The sequence below is a fragment of the Acipenser ruthenus genome, chromosome 8 (assembly GCF_902713425.1).
Source record: "Acipenser ruthenus chromosome 8, fAciRut3.2 maternal haplotype, whole genome shotgun sequence".
Taxonomy (NCBI): Eukaryota; Metazoa; Chordata; class Actinopteri; order Acipenseriformes; family Acipenseridae; genus Acipenser; species Acipenser ruthenus.
The window spans coordinates 4265399-4287208 of NC_081196.1; the positions used below are offsets into that span (position 1 = coordinate 4265399).

At 38.6% G+C, this 21810-nt stretch overlaps 1 protein-coding gene across 3 annotated transcripts; it reads right to left on the bottom strand.

Annotated features, from left to right (window-relative positions):
- Positions 1 to 5031: 5031 nt before the first annotated feature.
- Positions 5032 to 14943, bottom strand: LOC117962493 (protein C-ets-2-like). Of its 3 annotated transcripts, none has more exons than XM_034923128.2 (10): positions 14663 to 14943; positions 12878 to 12947; positions 10249 to 10369; positions 9674 to 9793; positions 8952 to 9152; positions 8579 to 8677; positions 7870 to 8097; positions 7372 to 7635; positions 7090 to 7208; positions 5032 to 6469 (listed from the first exon to the last, which is right to left on the bottom strand). In XM_034923128.2, exons 2-10 carry the CDS (start codon positions 12938 to 12940, stop codon positions 6254 to 6256), a joined length of 1431 nt encoding a protein of 476 aa, XP_034779019.1. In that variant the 5' UTR covers positions 12941 to 12947; positions 14663 to 14943; the 3' UTR covers positions 5032 to 6253. The 3 variants fall into 3 exon arrangements, with proteins under 3 accessions (XP_034779019.1, XP_034779020.1, XP_034779021.1); XM_034923129.2 differs by lacking the exon at positions 14663 to 14943 and adding an exon at positions 13644 to 13800; XM_034923130.2 differs by lacking the exon at positions 14663 to 14943 and adding an exon at positions 13089 to 13462.
- Positions 14944 to 21810: the final 6867 nt, after the last annotated feature.

Sequence of the window (21810 nt, forward strand, 5' to 3'; positions counted from 1 at the left end):
GGATACTTGTGTGTAACATTACAACAATGAATGAGTCCAGAGTTGCATGTCCATGTCTTTACTGAACAGTGTATTATTGTTGAGCTCCCCACAAGGACCTCTCGTGTTTCTCTGTTGATCCCACACCTAATTAACAACCATTTACTTCTGATGATAGATGTAATGAAGTAATGCCTTGTTGTTTTGTGGATTAAACATTGCCGTTGCTGGGGGGATTGTTACAATGTTCTTGCACAGCCAGTGATGTATACCTTTGAAAATGCCACAAGCGAGTACAGTATTCAAGCTGGTAGATTTTATTAGGTTCTGAACACAATTTTTAGCAAGGGTAAAAATCCCTGTGAAGATGTGTTTACTACTCAACAGTGGTAGTCAGGTGATGTCAGATGTTAAGCAGCTATCCAGCTACCTATTCAATGCTGAATCACACACCCACAATCATGAATATTTGATTCTTCCAAGAATTTTCACACAGGACAGCGCCAAGTGTGGAGTAAGAATACACTGAAGAACCCGAATGGCAATTTTAAAAGGCCTATCCATTGGGGTTAATGAAAAGGCATGCTAATCATTTTAAATCTCTTTGATAAAGCAAGCACAATTAAGAGAAGATATGCATAATACTACCACAAGCCAGCTTGATTCACTTGTTTGGAGTATGAATTCAAAAATGTTTAAAAAAAAAAAAAACACAGCCAGTTAATTCAAATGGCTATCCCATATCCTCCATATCGCATCAAGGTCATGAAAATGCATATTAAAGATTGAAGCAATCAAAACTAACTGGGGACATGCATTACCCCAAGCCTACGTGACTGAAAGACCAAGGCACAGCTTTTACAGGTCAGCCAAGGCAGGATGAAGGAAGACCAGCGACCTGGATACAATTGCAAAGGAGATGCTGGTGACATGAGGGGAAAGACCACCAGAACTTTTGGGGCAAGGTGGGCATGGTCCAAAAGATTAGTAAGGCAGTCACATTTTGACAAAGGATTATGGCAAGCCACCAAATCAAAAATAAAATTTAAAAAATGACTCATTGAAGTTAGATATGTGTCATACATTATTCATATATGACAGCGATTCCTTGCACACACGTGTCAGCTGAGTTTTTGAGTGCCTTAACTGTTTATCCAAGGGGTCCCAGTGGAAACACTCGATTAGTCTTGTATATAAACAAATATGCATTTACAGTAATGTGAATCAGCAACTGGGTGTGCTTCCACACTCGTAAAAAAAGAAAAAAAAAGTACTTCTTAGTTTGCTGAATGTTCTCTGTGTCATTCCTCTCTGGAATGATTTACTTGACCACATTGCCTTGTTAACCCATTCCTGGATAATGTCTACTCCTCTGCCTCTGGTAAGAGAAGACGCAGCTACTGTAATTAACATGGGGAATCCCAGTTCAACCTGGAGATACGGAATGACAAAACTGCAAACCAGGGCTGTGCGGACACTCAGCTTTTCACAGTACACTAATTCTCTTGAAGTTGTAGGTCTTAATTAAAATGGAATAAAACCTCTTACAATTTGGTCATTAAACAACAATATAAAATCATTTGGATTTCTCTTCCTGGTTAGCAGTTTGCTTCCAGTATTACAACCCTGCTAGATAATTCAGTTAATTTAGTTTTTATTTTTATTATTATGTTAAAGGGAATTATTTGGAAAGTCACATCATCTACACAGCTCTGCTGCAAAACCCTCTTTAGATACACAAGCACGCAGGCTTTAGTATGGTATGTATTTGAGTTAAACAGTCAAAAAGTAAATCTTTAAATCCATGGAGCCGTGCCTGTGTGCAAAACTGTGAAGACCGGGTGGTGTTGTGTCTGTGTAAGGCAGTGTTGTGTGACACACGGCCGTTACGGATTCTGTCCCCTTTCGGTGAGATGAGATGAGGTTAAAAGCTCTAAAACCATGAATGCAGACGAGCCCTGCTCTTTTACTTTGTGGTGAAGATGATCGCTTGTGGTGCGCAGGGGTCGCCGGTTCATGCCCAGCCTCTGCCCTGTTACACCTGCAGCACCAACCAATGTGAAAAGGGAAATTAACAATGCCAATACAGCTGTAGTAGTAGAGGAACAGAAGTCATCTCAATTACTACTCTAAATGTGCTCTAAATCTCTCAGAAAAGCATTGCAAGATCATAGGGTCCTCTTTAACTCTATATGTCCTTTCAGTGTTTTGCACCATGTGTGATTTAATGAACCACTTATTAATATTACTACATACATTAAAAATACAGTAAAAAAAAGAAAAGAAAATGTCACCAAAGTTATTTTAATCTGCATTAAAAAAATAGACCCCATTATAGGTATGAAAAAAGCATGGAAAGCTGAGACAATTACCATGGTAACGTTTTGTACTGGCTTTTGTTTGAGCCAGCAACTGATTTTTTAAATGTGTTTATAACGCTCTAAATATCAGGTGTTGCTTGATGCTGTTGCTTTGTGCACCTTTAATAAATGATCCTTTTTAAAGAGATGTAAGTGTTCTACTGTTTCCTACAAAACACACACACACATACAGTATATATACACACATATTATATATATATATATATATATATATATATATATATATATATATATATATATACACACACACACACACACACACACATATCTTGTGAGCTTGTTAGTTGTCGGTTTGAAGGACAAAGTGCTCTGTGTGCTTTTCAGTAATATGCCACAGCTTTGGCGGCCCTGAACTTTTGTATTGGGAACCACCCACGCCTTGGTGAGATGCCAGAGTGAGTAACTGCACCCAAATGGGGCTCCTGCCAAGAAGCCCTGAATCTCTGATACTGACAGTCTATGGAAACTTACTTTTTTCAGTTAAGATTAATAAAACAATAATGAAAAATGGGTTTGCAATTATTATGTTTTCATATATTATTTTGGTAACACCTTACACTGTGTCAAAAAAATAACTGTGCATCTACATAGTAGTTACTTAGTAAATACATGTGTACTTACACATCATTACAATGTTATTATGCATAGTTACAATGCACTTAATGTGCACATCTTTTTTTATAACATGTGTAAGTACATAATTGTATCAGAAAAGGCATAGGGTTAGGGTTAAGGATAGAGTTAGGGTTATAAAGATGTACATATTAAGTACATTGTAACTATGCATAATAACATTGTAATTATGTGTAAGTACACATGTATTTAATAAGTAACTACCATGTAAACACACAGTAATTAGAGAGACGTAATGTAAAGTGTTACCATTATTTCTTTATCTTCAAATTGTTTAGCACGTGTTTTATTCCATTTGTATGGAAACCTTGAAATACTTGGAATATGATTTGTAGCATGAAGATAAAAGTTTAGACAAACTGTCCAATTCAAGCAACTTGGGCAAGTCAGCTGAGAAAAGCTTAAAATCTAAATGAATGCGATGAAAAAGTGAAGGTTGAATTACTTAGGAGGATCTTAATACCACTCTTTAGTTCAATACAAGTCAATACAGTGTTTCCACCCTGGGCTGATTCATTAAACCTGCTGTTAATATTGCTGCATACATTCAAACAAATCCACATAGACCAACAAAAAACTCATTTACAAAGTTCAGGGTGACATTATTAAGATCATTACAATGGGCCCATTATCATCAGGATTAAAATAAATGAATCAGCATGTACTCTCTATTTCAAGCATTGGTTTTGTCCTAAAACCCTTTTTTAAAGCTAAAAGTTAATTGCACAGGGCCACAAAAAGATCTAGTATTCCAGTGTTATTTAGTTAAACATTCATTTACATTTAAATGGATGTAGGGAAGGACTGTAGATGTTTTGCATTTTAAAAAAAAGAAAGAAAGAAAAGGGGACAATGCAGTCGGAATGTCTTTGGCAAATCCAGACTGGTCGGCTCTGTCAGCATTTTCTTTTTTTTTATTTCATACAAGTTTAGACGGTGGACTCTGCCAATTCTGCATTCCAAGGCAGGATGAGTCCTGCTTTCCTAAAAAAATAAAAAATAAATAAAAAGAAAGACCATAAAAGATTAGGCTGGGAAAAAAAAGTTATTGTACATTCATTTGGCGCAGATTGAAAAAAAAAAAAAAAAAAACAATCCCTTTCCCAGTTTCACTTTTAATGGTTATTTGACAATAACCTCTTTTATTGCTCATGTATAAAACTATCAGCAGGACCGGTGTGGTTAGAAGAATTGTTTACAGCTAGTAATTGGTATGAGTTTATCTTACTTTATTACGTCAAACCGCTTCTCAAACAAGGTGAAGGTTTGTTACGCAATCACTCAAGCAATCTACGGGAAATTAAATTATAAAACCACTACTGTAGGAACATTGGTGCTTATTCATCCATGATCTGTACAGCTTCCCATCGTGTGTCATCGTCTTATATTTCAAAATGGCCCATGGATATGTAGTATTGAAATCAAGCAAGCCCACTGTGCGACTCTCATCCCAGAGGGAATACTTCTTTCTGGATGACTTCAAATATGTTCCAGCAGGCCTTGAAGGTCTAACTATGGCCGAATTGTTTGCTTTAAAATTGTGTAATACTGAAGAGGCTTCTGGCAGCTGTGTACAGCCCTCGGATTAATACAACAGTGGAGGGTAATAAACCTTGCTCTTCGATTTACACTGTGCTTTAAACCAAGGAGTTCAGGCCTGATCAACAGTACCTTCATATCTTAGGGAAAGCTGCATGTGAATTTACCAACTACAAGGTCTATCTAAATCACCAAATACTTTATTACTCTGGTGCAGGGGTGTCAATCGCAGCAGTTTTAACCGCCCCCGGGTGCAAGTGGGGCAACTGTACCCAGACTCTGAACATCCATGCTTTGAATAGCATCTGTTGCACAGAGAGAATCATTACAGTCGTCCAGCTGGGGGACTGAATAGCTAATCTGCAATGGGATAGTGACTTTAGGGTTAGGATACAGGGGCACAGTAGGGACTCCTGGTACAGTGGAGGTTCTGTGACTATTTTCCTTAGGGCAACGCAAGTGAACTCCTTCCCCACTAAAACACATAAGACCAAGAGAATTAGAAAAAATAAAGCTTTATTCCAGGATAACAGTTTCAGGTTCAATGATGCGCAGTTAAAAATAGCTGCTACACAAGCTCCTCCTTTCGTGCCAGAAGCATCGGTGCACAATCGGTTTTCTCAAACACAGTATACACAATCTCATTCAGCAGAGTAATTCGATACACTGAAGATAGTTTCTCATTGCCAAAGTACAAGATTCCAATGCAAAGGGACCTGAGATGCACAATGACAACATACAACAAAATAATACATTCCTATTTACAATCGGATGCCCATTGAAACAGGGTGACAGTGTAGATTAGACTGTAAGCTCTGCTTCACCAATGGCACACAGAAAACAAAACAAACAAAAAGGACACAATGCTTCAACGATCCACACAGCAGAACCTTGATCCCAATAAAAGCTTGATGCTTGCATCTGGTTTATCAAAGAAGGTTAAAAAATATGTATACATAGAAATATAGATTTTTAGACTTTCAGGAACGCTACAATATTAAGATACATGTATTTTTACAAAAACATTATACTTTTCCCCACATATGCAGTAGGACACTGCAGTGACTCATATCTGAATCATTGTGACAGTTTTACTTTCCCTTTTTCCAGTATATTCCTTAAAACGAATATATTTATCATATGACCAATGCTATTCTGATATCACTGCTCAAAAGAACTCAACTACATTTAAAATCATCATCATCATCATCATCTAAACACTTACTTTCCACTCCAAGATCACCTGCAGATGTTTTCAGTTGCTTTTTCTTCTTACCACAGAAAGAACGGCAAAGCAAACCATCCTAATCAATTAACCCCCATTCCCAGAACAAATGCTGTAAATTCAACATTAGTTTTTGAAGTCAATCAAAAAAAAAAGTGAGGAAAAGACATTAGATACACACTCGTTGACGGCCAAAAGGTAGAAAGACGGCTCTGTCTGTATCGAGGCACAGCTTCGCCATCTTTATTTAAAGTTTCAACAATTTTACAAAGCAGCTGGTCCACAAGAAAAAGGGGTATCAGTTTTCCACAATCGAAGGACAGAGAGCCCCCACGTCTTCTCAACTACTCTCAGCCAATGGGAGTTCTTTTCAAGGTCTCCCTTACTCAGGCTAGCCAGAACAAAGACTGCAAATGAGAACCTTCAGAGAGGTCAAGTTACTTTGCTATATTCTCAGCAGGGGTCACACACTCCCCTCTGCTCCACAGCCAGCGCTTCAGTCCTCTGTGTCTGGCTGGACCCCCAGCATGACGTGCAGCTCTTCAGCAGAGTAGCCCAGCAGGTTCTGGAGGTCGCAGACGAAGCGGTACACGTAGCGTTTTCCCGAGGTCTTGTGGATGATGTTCTTGTCGTAGTAGTACCGCAGTCCCCGGCTAAGCTTCTCATAGTTCATCTTGGGCTTGTTCTTACGCCGGCCCCAGCGACGGGCAACCTGGAGGACGAGAAGAGACACGGTGCTCAGCTCCTCTTTCTAAACACGGGCCTACACCCTAGAACGGATCACATCTGTAATGACACCAACCACTATCCTCGCTTGAACAACTATAGCGCTCTGGTTCTGTGGTAAAGCCTCAAAACAGTGGGGTTCAGAAGGCAATGGCTTCAGACACAATGCAGCAATGTTTGGCATTAATTAAAATTCAGTGGCATATTCAGTAGTTTTTGTTGGCATTCAAAGCTGTACACAATTACACTTTGAAATTCATTTGTCTGTACTTGTGAAGCACTTAAAACGTCCCATCTTTGTACTGAGTAATCCATCACTTTATGACCAAGCTATGATATGCTGTGCCCGAGAGGCAGGATAATGAGCTGCGAGTCACATTTCCTTCAATTAATGACAAGCAAATGAGAAAAATATCTTCACCATTCTCCTATTTGTATTATCTAACTTCCTCCCAAACTTCCCCTTCCCCTATGCACTGCCCTGCGTAAAGGATGGTGAGACAGAGTGAAACAGTTTTGCATACGGCTTGTGTAAATCTGGTGTGTGTGCACTGCTGTACTGTAATACATATCAACAAGCCAGAGTTTCCATATACCTTAACCTACCTCATCTGGGTCAGTCAGCTTGAACTCCCATCCATCCCCCGTCCAGCTGATGAAGGACTGGCAGGATTTATCTGTCAATAACTCCAAAAGAAACTGCCACAGTTGGATTGGCCCACTCCCTATAGAATGGGCAAAACATTCTATTAAGGAAAGCAGTCACAGTTTCAGGAATGATAGATAAAACATCAAACTGTAGTCTTATTAGGCCAAATATAATTCAACACAAATACACATTGATAAAGTCCAATGGTTACCGAATGATACCATGACAACGCGTCTTACCGGTGAATCCGGCGAGAACGGCTGCTGGGATGAAGGGCTTGTCATGCTCCGTTGCGTCGTTCCTCTCCTGGATGTAGTCTTTGAAGGACAGACCCTGCTTGTTGACACACAGGGTGCCCGCGCTGCAGTCCTCGTCGAAGCTGTCGTGGGATGGAACCCTCTGCATGTCTGCCAGGGAGGACTGGCTGCTCCAGGACTGCAGCTGGGAGTCCGTGCTATCAAAGCTGTCCATGCTCTCCAAGGAGTCCTGATCTCTGGAGTGAACTGCACAACCGGAGAGAGAAGACAGGATGGGCTTTACTTTCCTTTCTAGATTTAAAATAGTTTACAATAGGGTGAAGCACCAGGTTTAAAATATGCTTTGGAGAACTAATTAATTAATAAATAAATGCATACATAGTGGATACCAAGCTTACACTTAAATGGTACAAACCCGAGACAAAACTGCGATGGCATGCCAATGCTATCATGCGGTGTGCTACTGATTTAAACACTTACATGTCTTTCCGATTCCAAGGTTTAGGCTCTTCCTGGGTAAGTCCTGGTTTATCGGGAAGTAATTCACGTTGACCGTCTGCACCTGGGGTTTGGGAAACGCCTGGTATTCCAGGTCCAGGATGTTAGGGACAGACGTCTTCTCCAAGTTTTCAAACAGCTCCCTCAGCAAACTAGTTGCTGTGTTATCAGGTATTTGGAGCGAACACAGAGTCTGATCCAAACTGAAACCTATTAAAAAAAATAAAAAATAAATAAATAATAATTAAAAAAGTTAAGGTCAAGTTACACTAAACCCGTATACAAATGTAGACTGCAGTGGTCCTCTAAATGTTCTGTTATTGAGAGTACAGGGCAGTACATTGCAATGGCTCTGGTTCCCCTACCAATGCATCAGTATTGCAATATTCCAGATTATATTGGCTGCTGGCATGGGCACAACACTCACCTGTCTAGCTGGCACAAATATGCCCACCGACACTTTCAATACATTTTGATCCAATACCGTTTGACTAATACAGCTCATAAAGTTGAAGAAAGCTCACTTTGACTAACTTCCTCAAGTGACCTATTTTAAAATAGGATTTTAAAAAGAATCTGGGAATCTTGTGCATTGGGATTATAAGACTATAAAAAAGATGTCCGTCACTTCTATTCAGCTGACCATTTGTAAAGGCGTTTATCATTGAGAATGTCATGTGACGCAGCTCACCAATGGCCTTGTTGTTGTTGTTGTTGTTGATCCAGCTGGAAACAGATACAGTTGGGAATGTGTTGTTAAGATACTGGGTTTGATGCTTCTCACTGCAATCTGTAAAAGCAGCACAAAATTAGATTATATTGGATTCTGGAATTAGTCATAAAACATTTGGGATATCATTTACTTCTCTCCTCCTTGGAGGGCTTACTGACGTTCGGATGGATTTTAGTGCTCTTAACATGACTATTACTGCACATCCTACAGATGTTACGGCTGTTTTGCTGCATTGAAATTAAAAACAAAAAAACAAATAAAAAGTATTTATGGAGGGGGAAAAAAATACTTATTTAAAAAAATACATATGAATGGCTTTGAGGACAGTTACCTTTCATCATCTGTTCCAGGTGCTCCCACAGGATGTCTCCCACGAAGTCAGGTGCCAGGTCCAGGAATCGGTCCTTTCCCAGGTCACACAGTGCCCGACCTGTGATGTTAAACTTCTGGAAGTTGACGTTGGCCAGACTGAACTCACTGGCTGCCCAGCACAGCCACTGGTAAACCTGCTGCTCGCTCCAGCCTCGTGGGTCTGAGGCACAGAGGAACACAAGGGAATGGATCTCAGTTAGTATGCACACAAGTAGTGATGCTATTGTGGCAACCGGGATTTAATCATACTTAAAGCTATGGCCGAACGTTTTGCATCACCCTATAGAATTAACAAATTTTGCTTCATAGTCGAATGAAACCTGAATACCGTTAACATACTGAATTACACGCCACTTTGTAGTTTTCCCCATATACTTAATGAACTGCCAAATTAAAAAATATGACATTTTGAAATCTAGCATGAAATACTACCATTATGGCTTCTGGTAGACTTTTGTAATATCATTTTCTAATTACATGATGTTAAATAAAATATCTAAAATTATGTTCATACAGGTTTCTTTTTTTTTCTAATGTCTCAATCCTAAAATTCATGGTGAGCCAAAACTTCTAGCTGTTTATTCAGACAGACAAAAGGCTTTAACATTAACTAAAACTATAGAAAACTGTACAGACAAATCTAGACCACAGACAGAAACAGTGGAGCTGATTGTCACCCACCGTTGGGGATGGCAAGGCGGCGCTGCTCCTTTGCAAAGCCGCTGAAACTGTCCTTCAGAGCCTGGCTCATGACTGCCTTGCTGCAGGGCGTCAGGAGGGGTACATTGTAGGTACAGAGGTCTGAGAAACACAGTGAACACAGGAAGAAAGGGGATTATAGCAGAGGAATACTGCTAGCTTCTCAATTCATTTTGCATTTTTGCACTTTTTTTCTAGCAAGAACGATTCTGTGTACGTTCGCATAAGCTACTTCTCCATTTCCTTGAAAATGGTTTTTATCTTCCCTGCACCCTACAGTGTAGTTATTAACATGCACGACTCCCATGACAGCACTCAGAAACCACTGCTGAGTATGAACTGACAACCCAGTGGAACTTTGAAACAATAGATCCCAAACCAATGGAATTTTTAAATCCAACAAAATGCTATTTATCTTTTTGGTTTCAAGCATTATTAAATGTCTTCCTGAATGTCGCTATAGTCTGTCACAGCTTGAACACTGATACTGCATTCCCTTTTGTTTTTCAAAAAGACGACACCAATAAGACCAAAGTTTGTTTCTTAAATCATCTTACCGTCCGATATGGAGTCGAGTGCTGAAGGCACTTCCTGGACGGACTGCTCATTGGCACCAGGTAAATAAAACCTAGCAAATAATGAAGTCGGGTCCTCACAAGTGTCAAATGCTGTCTGACGCTGGAAAAAAAGAAAAAAAAATTAAAATGTGATCGGAATGCAAAAAAACCCCCAAAAACACTGTACAGGTCAAGCCAAAATGTGAACTTGCATGCCTATTACTGTACACTATCTGGCATGGTTGATATCTTATCCAATGGCAATAACTTATTCTAATTGATTCCCAAGCACTGATCCCCACAGTCTGATTGTCAGGCTGACATTAGCATTGCACAACAGGCTGCTTTGACTGCAAGCCAGCTCCAAAGCAGGTCCTGTAATCCTTTAGTGGGGATCAGAGGGGCCCAATGCCAGCCCTAAAATCCATTACAATGAGGCCTAGGCCTAGTGTGACTGAAACGCCTTCTTTTAAAAAAGTTACTAGCAAAATCTACTGATTTTCTGCAACGCAAACAACCCCAAACTCAGGAGAGCACAGTGACTGTCAGTCACCGCTAATGGCTTTTCATTTACAAAGCTGCGTGGGTGTGAGCTGCACAGTCCAAAAAGCAATTCAGCCACCTTTTCCTTCTATACAGTACAATCAGGCCTTCTTGTCAAGAACTATATATTATTATTATTATTTATTTCTTAGCAGACGCCCTTATCCAGGGCGACTTACAATCGTAAGCAAAAACATTTCAAGCGTTACAATACAAGTACAAGTAATACAATAAGAAGGAACACATTCCAATTTATATGGTCTAATGATTCAGTTTTAAGTTGAACTAGTACAGCTTTTATTTCTCCATTTGGTTCTTTAAAATAAAAAAAAATAATAATAAAAAAAGTAGTTTTGGTTTCAGTTTTTAAATTTGAAATCCTTTTCTAGTTTGCATTGCACCTCAGGCCCACTTGCTCCTCTGGGTGCATTTAAATTAAAAGGTAAGGCATCTCCCACACACACACACAACAGGCTGAGAAACAGTGGTAATCTTCATAAACACGCTTGCTTGCTGGATAAATATTGGCCTAAGTGTTCCCTGTGTAAGTCAAAACACAGAGCAACAGTACAGTAAAGCTCCAATGATGCCTGCTGCTGCTTCACTGCTTTCATTTCAGCAGGGAGTGAAAACCTGCAGTGGGTGTAGAGTATCGTATCACAGGTGTTGGCACTAACAGCTCTTGTGTTTGCTATGATAGTGAAGATACTACCTGCAGAAATACAGTCACTTAACACCAGGAGCTTGTGTGCCAAGAAAGCGTGGGTTTACAATTGATTTAGTCTGTCTCCATGAATTCTCATTTACATTGTAAACTTGTCAGCATAAAAACAAAAAAAAAACAAAGAAACACAACTGAGAAAAAACAAACAACTGTAAATGTTCTAATGCTGTTTTGTTGCACAATACTTTTAGAGAATGTGCACACTGTCTGGGGGGGAGGGGGGATTTATGGAGCATCAGACTCCTGTTGCATAGCAGATTCACCTACTATAGGTTTAGATATGTGCTTGAATAGCCACAGTGAATAGGTAACAAGCTCAGGCGTATCTTATTAAAAACTCCTAGTAAAACCAGGAATGGTTCCAACTGCTATGCAATGGGAGTTTTATTTCCATCCCTAAGCATGTACTTCACCTGAGCCGCACCTTCAATTTCTGTGAGAACCGTGTGGGTCCTGTGTTGTGTTCAATGAGCAAATAAAGTCTGGGAAACAAAACGATCTACAGCAGCGTAGCACAGCTAATGCGAGGTTTTTTGATGCAACGGGTCATTGATTAAATAAATAAAAAGGCACATAATTCAGATTTGCATTCTATTTATATACATTACACACACGCACACGCACACGCACGGCCACGCACGCACAAACACACACACACACACTGCTGGCTCTCGATGAAAGAACAGATGAAATGTAAGAAGGAAATATAGTACCAGTAGTTGTGTAATGTGTTTTCTTTCATTACTAATATGGTGAGCATTTTTCGAATTCCAATGTTACGCAAGACCCTAACACACCATTAGTTCTTTTAAGAAATCCAAGTACAGTATTAAAGCACTGCCAGACACAGTCCTATTCTGAACATGTGAAAAGCCCTTCACCACGCCTCTTTGATCCACTTTGCATTTCACAAGGTTGGACATTTATGTATTTGCAAACCTGCATATTGTTTTTCAGAGGAAACTACTGAGCCCACCAGAATATTCACCTAAAGAAGCTCCCCACAGGAGATTCAGTATTCCATTGCACACACTGTACAGCATAGTTTGAATTGCATATACAACACATTTTCAATGGGTCCCCCCACCAAAAAAATAAAATAATGGGATGTGATTTTGAATTCACTACAATATAGAAACTACTTTACCCCAAACCTTTAACTTAATCCTAATCTGTCACTTTGCAAAACTGCTATTTAGAGTCACCCCCCCCCCCCCCCCCAAAAAAAAAATAAAATAAAATTCTCTATGCAACTGGTGCTATTCAAAGTGTGAACCTTCCCAGAGCACTAACTGACATCCTGCTAACATTTCTATTACCACACATATCATCTCAACACTTTTATCATACATTGGTACCAACCTTGAGAATGCCTCGGTAGCTATTGGACATGGGAGCCACCTGGTCCAATCCAAGGTCACACATAATGGATCTAGAGGGGATGAGAATAAAGAGTATCTTACATGAGATGGGGCAATGAGAAGCTGGGCTGCCATTTACCTCCTGGTGTGCGCTGAGACAGACACCTGTGAAAACACCCTGCTACAGAAGACAAAGGGTTACATTGGCTCACCTTTTCCAGCACAGGTAACTTCTTGCATACAACGTTCTCCCCAAAATAAACAGTCTTTCAGCCACGTATTACATGTAAACTGGCTGTAAACTAGCCCGTTCTGTTAATCCATTTTTTTTTCTCAAAGAACTACCTTCTTCGTTTGCGTTTTTAACATGTGTGCAGGCAAAGTGACTTTTTTTAAAATTTATTTTTTTAACCTCTTAACAAAACACACGTACAGTCTAGCTAAACAGCTCGCATTATTCATTTCAGTGTGTCAGAAAAATGAAATTCCACCAAACAGCTCAAACTGGCCTCATAATTCACTCAAATCCCACATCAAAAGACCCAAATTCCAATGTAATTGAAAGACTGCGAGACGTTTTGTGGTTTTCAGTTAGGATCGCTTATAATTATGGAAAAAGCGAGAAAACACTTAGAAAAAAGTTTTGCCAGTACGTGTATGCTTTATAATCACATCCAGACGCTGGCTATTAATAGGCCGATATCTGCTCTCAAGTTTTCTAAACATGCACATACCATTTCCCTTTTAAAAGCTTTGAGAAACTTAACTATTTGTTTAGATATTGTTACTTCGTTGGACTTCTTGCTGTTGTCAATTGTGATAAGAATGCCCTTCATACTGGTCACACTTCCATTGAAATGAAACTGCCGTGACTCAGTCTGCGTCACCACGGAGTAGGTGGTTCCCGATTCAGTGCACAATCAAACACGCGTCTTATTTATTGATTCTACAATAACAATAACATTTATGAATGATTAGTAAAGGTGTAGTTCTCAGTCAGTCATATAACACCTTGCGTACCAAAAAAAAAAAAAAAAAACATCCGACATCGGACTGCTGTTTTTTTTAAACGGCCGTATATGCGTATGTTTACAGATAAGGTAAACCAATGACTAGTGGTGAATGACTAATCAGTCCCCGGAAACAGACCATATATGTATGTACTCCGACACCGCAGGGAGAATAGCAAAAAGAGAAAAGTAGCAATTTGTTACGACTAGCATTCAACACATTTGCTAAATCTTAAATCGTCATCGTAGTAGAATACACAGAAGATAGCCTCCTGTAAATATATACAGTCTTTGTGTTATGGGTTTAGAACTAATAAGAAATTGCTGTGCTATATATTGAACCAAGGAAATTAAAAAGCTATTTACTTATAATCATATATTTTATAATGAGGTGGAGAAAGAATGTGTTTTTCAACACACTTCCATTACGAAACAAAAAAATATCTGAAAACATCCAAACTTTGTATAACTTTTAGTAGCTTGATTGATTTGCAAAAATAATAAATCCGACCTAAAATTAAACTGGACAGTTAATGTTTTTTTATTTTATTTTTATTTTATTTAATTGTTTAAATATCAACATCATCATAGTAAACTGATCTAGTTCAACTCGCAAACAAAATCACAAACGATACAGAATGCCGGATAACAAAACATTACATCAGCAAAACCTGGCCAAAGACATCTTGTAGCTGTATACTTATGAAATGAAAATATCCACTTATTAAACCGCACCAAATAACCACGCTCATTAGGACACCTGTGAAGACGCCTACCTGTTGAAGGCACTTGTAGTCAGGGAATCTCGCTCTTCTTGCAGAAGATCTGATAATTGTACAAGATAGATATATCCAACAGAGCAAGACGATAGTTAGCCCAACGAAGTATCTCACACAGTTTAGATTCCGTAAAGAATGATATTTCTTTGTTGTTGTGTGGTGAAAGCAACGATACAGTTGAAAAGCAATTCGCGGTTAGTCTGTCAACTTGCTCGTGTTAAACATCCACTGTATACCTTATTGAATGAGCAAGCGGGGATCGCACAGCCTGTTTCATAGTATTCTCTTAACATCGGGGCGGGGCCTCTGTGAACAATGATGTGCCATTCTTAATCCTGTGTTGGTGTTACATCATCATCATTCATCTCTCGAATGCGAAGGATTGTGAACTTCTTCCATTTAATACTAAGAACCTTGCCTAAACGAGAGTACTGCACTTAGTACGCGTTGTAATACACGCAGAACCTATGCTACACTACTATACAGCAGAGGGATAGTATTTTGATTTACATAAATTAAGCAGAGAGCAAAGAGACAGATAGATAGAAAACATGTAACTATTTGTGAACTACATGAACAGTGAATTAGGTGGTATACACTGCCGCTGTACTCATTCACACCATTATACTGTACACGCAAAACTCGTGTTTAAAATGTATCCATAACTTCAACACACTTAGAAGTCAAACCTATAAATTGGTTGATTTAGGGATCAACCCAGCCAGGATAAACTCGCAGATTTGACATCAACCCCCTCTGGATTGCATCATAGGTGCTTAATGCAATCCAGGGGGGGGCTTACTAATGCTGTAATGAAATCCAGCTGTGGTTTATCCCATCTGGGATACAGGTTCATCAAATCCACCCAAATTTTATTCAGGGTCTCTTTGGACCTTTTTTAGACCTAGAGTTTTGTAAGTTTTAACTTTAAATTCTAGTGTTCAGATAAGAAATATATGAATATTCTGTATCTTTATTTATTTCTTAGCAGACCCCCTTATCCAGGGCGATTTACAATTGTTACAAGATATCACATTATTTTTTTTACATACAATTACCCATTTATACCGTTGGGTTTTTACTGGAGAAATCTAGGTAAAGTACCTTGCTCAAGGGTACAACAGCAGTGTCCTCCACCTGTGATTGAACCCACGACCCTCCGGTCAAGAGTCCAGAGCCCTAACCACTACTCCACACTGCTGCCCTGATAGATAGATAGATAGATAGATAGATAGATAGATAGATAGATAGATAGATAGATAGATAGATAGATAGATAGATAGATAGATAGATAGATAGATAGATAGATAGATAGATAGATAGATAGATAGATAGATAGATAACTTAGAAAATTATTAAAAATGCGATTGAACAGTATAAAATGATGTGTTCCAAATCAATTATGTTTTGAAAAAAATGTTTTTATATTGCCCAGGCTATATATATACAGAACAAAATGTATCTAGTTTCCTGGCAATTGAATTGGCTGTTTAATCGCAGGAATGGAGGAATTTAATTTAAATGACCAAAATAGTTTCTTAGATGATTCACTGGAGACTCTGTAAGTGTCATTGTGAATTAGCACACAACCAGCCATCAACTGTAACAGTCAGCAAATGAGAGGAGATTAGCAGATGATTTTCCACTCAGCACCTGAAGGTGTGTGGGTGGGAGGGAACGTGTGGACAGGCTGCTAACTTGAAGACACAGTCTCATTTTTACAGACACACAGGGATTCCTGCTCAGGCCTGAGTGGACAGAAGCAATGTCTTGAGGAGGCGCCAGGAGGTGGTCAGGGACTGAGCGGTCCTGATACCCGTAGGTAGATCATTCCACTACTGAGGGGCAAAGGTGGACAAGGAGCGGGCTGCGAAGACGAGGGAGCGGGGGGGGTGGGGGGGGGGGGGGGGTACAGTTAATCTATGGAAGGTCATTCGGGTCAAAAACTCGTTATTAACTATGTGTTTAAAATATTTAGTACACGTATTGATTTGGACCAATCAGACTCCATAAAATACTACATGTTGTCAATAAATGGAAATGAGCTTTGCATTTTCAACATAGCGGCTGGTCATTTTACAATAGAACCTACATAGCGGCTGGTCATTTTACAATAGAACCTACATAGCAGCTGGTCATTTTACAATAGAACCTACATAGCGGCTGGTCATTTTACAATAGAACCTACATAGCGGCTGGTCATTTTACAATAGAACCTACATAGCGGCTGGTCATTTTACAATAGAACCTACATAGCGGCTGGTCATTTTACAATAGAACCTACATAGCGGCTGGTCATTTTACAATAGAACCTACATAGTGGCTGGTCATTTTACAATAGAACCTACATAGCGGCTGGTCATTTTACAATAGAACCTACATAGCGGCTGGTCATTTTACAATAGAACCTACATAGCGGCTGGTCATTTTACAATAGAACCTACATAGCGGCTGGTCATTTTACAATAGAACCTACATAGCGGCTGGTCATTTTACAATAGAACCTACATAGCGGCTGGTCATTTTACAATAGAACCTACATAGCGGCTGGTCATTTTACAATAGAACCTACATAGCGGCTGGTCATTTTACAATAGAACCTACATAGCGGCTGGTCATTTTACAATAGAACCTACATAGCGGCTGGTCATGCTTGTTTTTCATGGGGAATAAAAGTATATTAATGCTAGTAATGCATTATCTGTTTTATCTCCTTTTTTACCCCGATACTCGCAATGCAACGACAAGCCACTAAAAAGACAGCGACCACATACTTAAAAATGAGCCCTAGGGTATGTTCTTATGGATGTGATATGGTTCCAGTGGGATGTATGGCTGCAGCAATGCCAAATCATAATAGTGGTGTCTTAAATCGTCTAAAAGTGACATTCCAGGGTGAACCCAATGTTAGGCTAGTTATCAAACAGTTGCATTTCTTCAGAACGCTCCAGCCACTGCCAGGCTGTGTCTTGCATCCTTATTTGACCCGTGTCTGCTTGAACTCATGTTGGTGCTGAGAGAGGAAGTACTGCAGTCCGTGTGGGAGTGGCACAACGAAAGAAAGCCAGCCACCAGGACAGAGGTTAAACTAGCAAAAAAGACACAAACAAAACAGTAGAGAATGCACGGTAGCTGAAAGTCACAGTCACAGTTTAGAATACATCACTCTCGGAACAAGACTCGACAACTACCAGGGATAGGATATGCAAATGCATAAAACACATACAAATCTGAAGCATTTTAAACAATTATCTTATCACTGCCTGCTTTGCATCCAAACTTTGAATGAAGCAGCTGCTTTGTCATCTTTTCCACTGGCCCATTTTCCCCAGAAACAATTATTAATTATGATATATTCAAGTTTCATGAATTTTAAACTTAACTTTTTAACAGAAACACTTTAAATAGAGAGTTTGTGATTTTGGCCTATTCTCTATACATACTAGTTCGTATAATTTAGGAGTTATTCATATTTTTATACTAGTTTGTATAATAAAGGAGTTACTCATATTAAGCCATTGGTGACCCATATTCATAGTTTTTGACGCTAGTCTCTAGCTGGTGCTTTCCAGATTTGTACAATGCTATAGGCGTACAGTGGTTGCACTTCCTTCAAGCTTACCACAGAAGAAGATATAGATTATTATTCAGATTAAACACAAATTTTGCAATATCAACCATAATTGACATCCTGTTGTATACCCACAGTAAAGATGCAAGCTCTGTCCTTTGTGTACACCCGTTTGTATGTACAGCACTGTACGTATGTCACATTTGTCCATATATTCACAGAACCACTTATCCAGTTTTCATTAACTTAGTGTTAACATTACTTAGACTATTGAGCTGAACGGGCTCTGAGGATACATGGAGCTGTGTGCCTGTCTGCAGATTTGCTTATCAAATTGTGATTAAACGTTTCATTGCTAATTCTTATTCTATACTATTCTGTGCATTCCGTCACCACCTTTTATCTTACTGATAGCTTTCATTTTGAATTTACAGTCATTGAGGGAGCTGTGCGATCCAGACATGCTTGTTTAGCACATGTACCCAAACTACACAGCATTGTGCCAAAACAATTAGAAAGACCTTGTAGCAAAAAATACATTTGCTTCCTTCAGATAAAACAGCTGTTAAAAGGTCTCTGGGACCACTCCTTATCTGAAACCCCACATATATTCTGTATGCTTGCATACTGAATTTGCTTACTTGAAGAATTTGGCCACCCAAGGCCTTAAAGTGGTTGTAGCCAAACAGACTAATTCCACATTTTCAAGTTCTACTAAATACTGGGGCGTTTGTCATGCTCTTCTGAACTAAAGTTACAGTAAAATGAGTTCCCTAGAAAACCAGGTTTATACATTTTATGGCAAGGGTGTTATCATCCATCTCTGTGTAGAACTTTAAACCAGACCACAAAGAGTTAGATATGTGCCGAGTACCAACAATTGAAACACATTCACATACTACATGAAACACACTTGAATGATTATTTAGACAAGTGTGCAAGAATCTCATTTGATCTTAAAATGTGCTTGTTTGCATATAATGCAACTGCAAGCTTTGCTTATCAGCCAAGGACTTTCTCTTCTTATGCCGACTTTTTACACAACATACTGGCATTTTTAGATTTGATGTAACCTTTCGCTTTAAAAAAACGCCAGCACATGGACATGCATTTCTCTCTATCGTAGAACTAGAGGTAAGAAAATGAGTCACTGTTTTGTTACCTTTAGACTGGGCTGTAAGAAGGAGCATTTACAACACAGCTGAGCAAATAGAAATTAAAGGTATAAAAATATATATAAAAAAAAATCATTTCATCTTCTCATTCAATACTTTCAAACAACTGAGTTATGCTTCTTCAGATGTTACCGTGCTGGGACGATGGTTTTTATTTGGTGCAAAGCAATAAAACCACAAAGATAAACACAGTACAACAGCATGGTTGCTTAGTGCCAAATGTAATTACCACATACAACCCAGTCATAGAGATCACAGCATGGAAAAGGGGGATAGCAGGTCTCGGTCTTTTGATGCTAATGTAAATGTAAAGCTTGATGAGTGCAGAAAGACAAGCTAGATCACGTCTTTCACAGTGCTTGCCAGTCTTTGTATTTATCCAAAGAAACAGGTGGTCTGCTGCTGGCAGTGGCTATATCGTCATCTTAAGGCTTAAGCTAGTAATTATTTTTCTTGGAAGTCCTGTGATGGAGGTGGTTGGGGAAGGAAAATGGACCACATATAACACCCAGGTTTGAACAAGATTAGTAATTCTACTACAGATACTGCTTTGTACAATATAAATAGGAGCACATGCATTGAGTGCTTCATAAATGTATAACATGTGTCTATGGTCATCTGACGCTAACGCTCAGAGAAACTATGGGCTAGGTTCTCAAAGCTATTTAGTTAATTTTGTTATAAGCACACTTTTCTAAAAGGAAGCAATTTTAATTCTAAAACTAACAGCCAACAATGTGATACCATTTACAAGCTCCATAAATAAAATGTTGCTTATCTTCTCTGATTTGTGTGTGGGTTTTCTGTTTTGCAGAAATCATGGTGATGAAGATTTAGAGTAAAGGGATTCCCAAAAACCCAATTGCATCACTTTCAGCCCCTTACAACACTACTTTACATAAACACACAATATTAATATGCAATTGCATATTAAATTAATGTTACATTAGTATTTAATAGATATGCAATTGATATTAAATTTACGTTCAATTATTCCTTGTTACTTTCCATTAACATTTAAGTCAGATTAACTGTATTTTCAATTAAAAACGTGTAAACAATGGGAAATTATTACCTATTTTCAAGGGTAACAAAACGTAATATAAATGGACATGATATGCAATTACATTTTCAATCGACATTTCGTTAACATTTAGCAAGAAACCAGCTATTGCATATTTATTAAGTATTAATTTAACATTAATGTAATATGCAATTGCATATCTATTTAATATTAATTTATGCCACACAATATAAAGCGTTACCATATACAGTATATATATATATATATATATATATATATATATATATATATATATATATATATATATATATATATATATATATAAATGAAAAAAGAAAGTGTAACAAACAGGCAAGGGGACCAGTATTAGAGTTGCAAGTGGTAAGCACATTGGTTTAAAACATTTCACATCCCTTAACCTGGGATATTAAAGTTATAAGAAGTATCATTTTTAACACAACTTAATTTCCCCAAAACACAACTCCAAGGTATCTCTGAAGACATACTGAAGTTAAACACACACCCATCAAACCTCCTATTCTTTAACCCCAAGTTAAACACATACCCATCAAACCTCCTATTCTTTAACCCCAAGTTAAACACACACCCATCAAACCTCCTATTCTTTAACCCCAAGTTAAACACATACCCATCAAACCTCCTATTCTTTAACCCCAAGTTAAACACATACCCATCAAAAAAGTACACTAAAAAGATTCATTGATCACACAAAAGACATGTCTTGCGGCACACTGCTCTAGTTTATACTACTAACCGCAAACCTTTGTTCTCATTCTGGGCCATGGCTTGTTCAAACCTGTCAAAATGTGTCATTAAAGGGGACACCCTGTTCAATTGCCCTGGGTTGAAAATCATCCTGAATCCCAAACATTTTCACATCATCCAATACAGAAGAGATGAGGGTGTTTTTTTTTTGCATTCTAAAGATCTTGGATCACAAAGGCAATATTACAGTATTTATTATTATTATAGTATATCATTTTTTGGTGTATTGTTTTGTAAGCACAAAAGCTAGGAGTCTTTGCACTGTAATGGAACTCCTCCTAGAAGCCAATGAGGTAATAATCCTGACCTCAGCATGACATGTACTGTACTCCCCTCTCTCCACTACAGAGCTCGCTCTTTAGTTGAATGGTAAGACGTTTGTCTTTGAAAAGTGAGGTTAGCAGTTCATGTCTATCCCTTTCCTCTCCATTCAATTCAATGGGCTGAGAAGCCAATCCATTAAGACACAACAAAACCAACCCTAGTGGCACATCTTAGTTCACCCTGTCTGATGCACTGATATTAAAAGAACTGATAAGAAAAGACTAATGTTGAGAAAGAGTTACCCATGATAGGTAAAACAGATTCC